The sequence below is a fragment of the Echinops telfairi genome, unplaced genomic scaffold (genome assembly GCF_000313985.2).
Source record: "Echinops telfairi isolate 266 unplaced genomic scaffold, ASM31398v2 ScPeMD7_31;HRSCAF=116, whole genome shotgun sequence".
NCBI classification, from domain to species: domain Eukaryota; kingdom Metazoa; phylum Chordata; class Mammalia; order Afrosoricida; family Tenrecidae; genus Echinops; species Echinops telfairi.
Genome location: NW_022103928.1, coordinates 1,799,147 through 1,805,533, shown reverse-complemented (window position 1 = coordinate 1,805,533; position 6,387 = coordinate 1,799,147). Strand labels below are relative to the sequence as shown.

The 6,387-nt window shown below is 37.5% G+C and overlaps 1 protein-coding gene across 1 annotated transcript in view; it reads left to right on the top strand.

The window, feature by feature from the left end:
- Positions 1-6,387, top strand: part of CHL1 (cell adhesion molecule L1 like) — a 266,472-nt gene that overhangs the window by 188,563 nt on the left and 71,522 nt on the right. The window contains exon 11 of the mRNA XM_030885602.2: positions 3,333-3,508. Within this exon, the coding sequence (XP_030741462.2) occupies positions 3,333-3,508 (176 nt within the window). The remainder of the gene's footprint in view (positions 1-3,332; positions 3,509-6,387) is intronic.

The following is a 6,387-nucleotide window of genomic DNA, read 5'->3' as shown; positions in this document are numbered from 1 at the left end:
GGTAGGGTCTAGAACCGATTAACCGCGATAAACGAGGGTTCACTGTATCTTCTATAGATACGATATGTTATTCCCTTACTTTGTGTCAGATTCTCTATTTTGTATTTTACATACATTAGCTAGTTTTTTCCTTGATATTTTTCTTTGCCATTTTCATTCCCATTTGTAAATTAGGTAAATGAACCTCAGACAGTTTAATTCAGTTCTTTAAACATATTATAAACTGTATCTGGGGTTCCATTTTTCCTGTTCCCCAAGCCCTAATGTACTTCCAAATTTAATTCCATCTGCAGAATCTTTTAACCAAATGAGTTCTGTTAAGTGGAAATAACAATGCAAACAGACAGGAACAACAACTGTCCCCCAAAAGTGACATTATTTCTGAATATATAGAAGTGGTATGTAGTAGATATTTCAGTAATTTTTTAATAAAAGTGATAATGTAGTTAATATTTATTAAAACAAGGGAGTTTTTGCAGAGGAAAGCTATGTAAAGGTTCTACATCCTTTGTATCTGTAAATAAAGTGGGAATTGTACGTGGTCATAATCATTTTTTTTCAGAAGATTGAAGTACTCACATATCCCTAAATAAATTTTATCTCCTACTCCTCAGTTACTGGCAGATAATGATTTTATTTATTCTTTCACATAATAAATATTAGAAGATCAAGTTACTTTGCAAGAGCTGGCATTTAAATAAACAAGCAAAAAAAGAAACAAGAACAACATAAAGTGAGATGCTTTCACAGTTAAAGATTGTTGTTATTTTTGTTAGGTGATGTTGAATCAATTCCAAGTTATATTCGTCCTATATGTAACAACATGAAACACTGCCCCGATACTGCACCATTCCAACCATTGTTATGTTTGAGCTCATTACTGTAGCCTCTGTAATAATCCATCTTGTTGGGGATCTTTCTGCTTTTTACTGACTTTGTTCTCGGCCAAGCATTTTGTCCTTTTCCAGGGGCTGGTCCCTCTGATACTACGTCTGAAGTACATGAGACAATGTCTTGCCACCTTAAGGAGTTTTCTGACTGTGCTTCTTCCAGGACAGATTTGTTTAATCTTCTGGTCATGCACTAAACTCTTGTCATTGAATGGGTTATAATTTATATTGACCCTACATAGGATTTCCAAAACTGGAAACATTAAAGGGAGTAGGCAGCCTCATTTTCCTCAGCCCAACCCCTCGCCCTAAAGTATAATGGAAAAACAAAAGCAAAGTACATACTGGCCATTCACACATACCCTGCTTATTAGGCATGCCATCCTGGCCAGAAATTATAAATTTGAGAAGAGGCTTTCATTGTAAAGGAAGGTGCTGTGGATTTTGCAGTGGCAAATGTCAGTTATACCTGAAAGCAGAACCTTTGATATGTTGAAAACGGTCGGTTTCTTCACTACAGATTAGTAAGTATGAGTAAGCCCACACTTTTCTTGCCTAGTGGGTAATCCAACACGGCCTAGAGGGTCACTCTGAGTTGAAATCAACATGGTAGCAAACTTTTAATTAACTCATTTATTAATATTTTATGAGATTCAGAGTATCCTGTAACTTGGCGAATGGCCATTTTGACAGATGGAGTGAGAAGTAAGCATTTAGGAGACTTGCTCAGGGGCATGCTCAGAAAGCCAACAACTAATATATGCTCAGAGCTGCCTGAGCATCATCACCATCTTTTCTAGTAGTGTCATTAGGCATGTGGTAATGCGGATGATTTGCATTAGATTACTCATGTGCATGTGGCTCTTGGAATCCACTCTCACACTCCTTGGATGATAGGCCTGCCTAGGAGATCTGCTTCCAACAAAGAGCACCCTGTGGAGCACCTTTACTCTGGTGTCTGCTCCACAGGAGGTCAGCCAGAGTCAGAATCAACTCCTTAGGAACTAACAACAGTACTCTCCTCTTGTTGAAATCATCCATTAATGCTTTCTACATAGTTTTAAACCGCAGGAGTTCCTTGTTTGAATTTCAGAATTGATTTAAACCAAGAGGGCTTGATTTCCTTCTCTTCCCCACAAACACGGACAAAGAAATCTTATTGGTATAGGCACATTATCAGAATTTTGTTGTTGTTTGTTTTTGCTCTTTGGTTGTTTTGATTGCATGATCTGTTTTTTTCAAAACTCTAAGCAAGGACAACTTAATAGACTGCTACTTCCCTTTGTCCCCACAAGAGCAAGAGCAATGTGTGTATCTGCAACTTCCCTAGAACCCCACTGTGCCCTTCCAACCTACACCATGATATCGTTAGGATTACAGGACCATGATACTCTCTTCTGCTCACTCATGTTTCCTATTTTTTCAAACTCATATCTGGAATAATACTGCTATTTTTGGCTTCCTCAAACCACCCACAGGATATTTTACATTTTAAGAATATCATGTAATGTTATTTCTAAGGGTTTTTTTCATTCCCTAATGCTACTATAACAGAAACACCACACATGGATATCTTTAAAGAACAAAACTTAGTTTTCTCTCAATTTTGGAAGCTGAAAGTCCAAATCAGGGTCTTAGCTGTTTCAGTGGCCCCTGCGAGCCCCTCCTCTAGGGTTGGTGTCTGTCTGTGATCATTGGCTTTCATTGCCGTTCCTTTCTATCTCTCGTCCCGCAATGTGTGTCTGTGAGCTATTTTGCTATTTTTATGACTAAAAATAATTAGGTTTAGGACCAATCTTCTTTTGATATGCCTTCATTATCCAAAAAGCAAACCCACTGCCATTGAGTCAATTTTGACTCATAGCGACCCTAAAGGACAGGGTAGAACTGCTGCTGTGGAATTCTGAGCCTGTAATTCTCTACTGGAATAGAAAGCCTAGTATTTCTCACACAGAATGGCTGGTGGATTTGAACTGCTGACCTTGCTCTTTGAAGCTCAACCTGTAACCCCTATACCACCTGGGCTCCTATGAATTCATGACCATAGGAAAATAAAATCCCTCATTCTAAAGAGGGTCATATTTACAGGTGGAAAGTTTCAACATGTTTATGGAGTGGGGATGGGAAGAGGGGCATCACAATTCAACCCATTATGGACTGCAATAGCGTTCCTCTATGCATCAGCGCTTACTCAGCGTACGTAGAGCAGAGCGAGGCCACAGACGCTTCCAGAGGAGGCAAAGCTTTGGAGCAGCTTACAAACAGAGAGACTTGATGCAATCTCAAAGATGGCCATGGATGACAGACGATGTCCTTTGACAATGCCCATATTACTAGAAGCGTAAGCACATGTGTTATAGCAACACATTAAGTAATGGGATCTGATCATATCTCACTTTTTATTTGTGCCTAAAAATGTTTCATTTGTTTGTTTATTTGCAGGCCAACTCCACAGATTGAATGGGACAGACCAAGTAACATCTTATTAAATGGGAAAAAAAGTAATGACAGTATACTGAAAGTAGAGAATGTCTCGTTCCATGACAAAGGAGTTTATCGCTGCACGGCCAAGAACTTTTTGGGAACAGACTCTCACGATTTTCATGTTATAGTTCAAGGTATTTTTCCAGATCAATTTATTTTTCTTCTATTAAAAAGATTTCCTACATGTATTCAATCTTATTTCTAAACAGAACATGTTAATACCGATGGCTAAGCGCTTTCAACTTTTAATTGTATATATAGTAAATAAAACATCAATTAATTAGGGTTATCCTTTATCCCAAAAGCCCATAGAAAAGGGAAAAAAGGCAAGGGAAGGTCTCAAGTAAGCAACTAAACCTGTATCATCATTTTTTGAGAACTGACTTTTATCAAAGATGTAAGAGAAACTTCCTAATATTGAATTATGAAGGATAAAATGAGTGTTAAGGTGAAAAGATTATTGGACCTGGAACAAAGCCTAGAATTTGTTTTCGTACTTCACCATTCAGTAACTCAGCTTCTTATTTTGGTATTTTCCTAGATATAATCTTGGGGGGTAATTTAAAATCTTGGGTTCAGAAGATATTCAATGTGCTATTTTTGAGAAAGAAAGAATGAATAGATTGTGGGCTATGAAGATCACAAGGTCAAAAGCATATTATATTTAAGGCATTTTGGCACTGTTTCAAGCTTTATTCATCACTAGAGATATTGCTCTTATTGTTGTGTGCCTAGAAATAAAGAGCCAATGATGATATCCTTTTTCAAAAGGGAAGGGTGTCATGAAATGTTGATTTTTATGGCTTGTGTACTGGGCAGACATGAGGTTCTATAGTCTTCTGAACTGGATTGCTGTTGACTATGTTCTGTGAGTCTAATCATGTTTTGTGTAAGTTTAATCATATGATTTGGTTGACTGTGTTGATTGAATTAGGAGAATGATTACTATACATATTCTGTATATTCTTAGTTTTGAAAGGAATTGTCTCTCTAAGTCTATGTTCCCATTTATTTTCTAATACAGTTTACTTCTTAGTATTGGAACAAGGAAAACCTAAGGCTTTTCATTTTAATGGTGATTGTTTTAGTTAATAGGAAGAAAAACGACAGGCAGAAATTTCATTCACAAGTAGGGGTTAGGATACCTCTTTTTGGAGTACCAGCATATGTCTCAGACTTCCCTGCTGTATTAGTCTAGGTACTTTAGAGAAACAAATCCACAGTGACTCATGTATAAGAGAGTTCTATGTAAAGAAAAGGTGCATCGTGAAAACATCCCAACCCAATGCTGCCCAAGCCCACAAGTCCAACATTAACCCATTAACCCAACACCAGTCCACAAAGTCCTCCACCTCACAAAACAGAGGCAATGATGCCGACTGCAGGAGGAAAGCTGAGTCAGTGGACGAACAAGCATCTCAGCACTAGCAGGGGTCTCCACACGGCTGCTCCAGCACCCAGGGCTGCATCGGGATAGGTCCATGTAGCTTCCTTCTCCTTGGGGATGCCTTGTAGGAAGTCAATCTTGCAAGCTGAAGCAGGGAACTGCTAAGGCAGCTGCACCCAGTGCAACCATCACAAAACAAGAGACCCAAGAACTAGAAAGGCGAGGCTTCACCACCCATTTATCCCTCCGCCTTTCAACCAGCACCACATGTGATTATCGGCCAGGCTGGCACAATTAACTAACTCACCTGCCAAATGGATACATTGCACTGGGAATTCAGAATAGAAAAGTGAGATAAAAATATAATTTCCATTCATTCAATTAAAGCACATCTTGTGTAGTATGAACCTTATGTAAAATATATTAACATCAACATCTGTCAGCAATGATATATTCCACTGGCATTAAATTATTCACAAAGAATTTTAGAGGAAATGTTTGAGAGATTTATTTTATCAATGTTTTTAGATATCTATTTCTTTAGTTTTAAATTTTTATTTTATGTAATATTTAGGCATTTGTATGTTTCTGTGTAATTTGGCTACACATGCAATGTGGGTTATTATGATTATTAAGTGCTCCCCCCTTAACTCACGCTGACACATGCATGTATACACAACCAGACATGTCTATTGTCTGCTGCTTTGACTCCAAGTTGCTGACTCTTAGAAATTCTTCCAGATGGCTAGAGCATTGCTACGGTAGCTGAATCTTTTAACAATCTGGTCACGGTTTTCGGGACTCTAAGACCAAAGCTTTCAAAAGAATTGCAGGAGTTGCAAAAAAAAAAAAACTCTGCCATTTAAAATGTTGACACTCGGACTCCAACCGAATGTAGGTGTCCTGGACAAATTGTCGTCAACCTTCACAAGACAACTAATAAAACCATTGGGATGTAAATGTTGTCATAAGATAACCAGTTAATCCTCCCCCCTTAGTGAAAAAACACTAAATGTGTCTGTAACTGTATGTTTTAGGAGTCTCCCTTCATACAGGCAAGTGAAAATCAAGAAGTCTTTTCTTGATTTCCTTTAAGGGTGAAAACAATAAACCTAGCCTTCATTAATCATATGGACGGCTGAGTTCACTTTCTTCCATTTTCTTCTGCTTTTCTGCACCCGTTTCTTTACTCTTTTTGTCTCTTGTTTGGAAACTCACATTAAGTAACAATGATTACCCATCTGGAAGAGAGCAGTGTTATTGTGTGCTTGAAAATCCAGTCCATTCGGAAAACTACAGCAGGCACTGAATGGTGTTCTCTACAAATGTGATAGTTCTTCTTTATTCTATGAGTTTGCAGTGGAAGCTACAGCACGATAAATATGTTTACAAACTACATTTATAAGTAAAATCACCCAAGTCTTTACTGGACACAACTGTACCTTCTAGGTATATTTGGCAGAAATAATTACATATTCAGTAAAAATGTATATACTCAACTGTAACTAAGAAATTTTAAATCTAGAAAATGAAAATATAATTGATCTCCATCACATTTCCACTGACTATTTGAAAATAAACGCCTATTAATAATTTTTAAGTTGGACATGTTTGAATCGTTTAAAA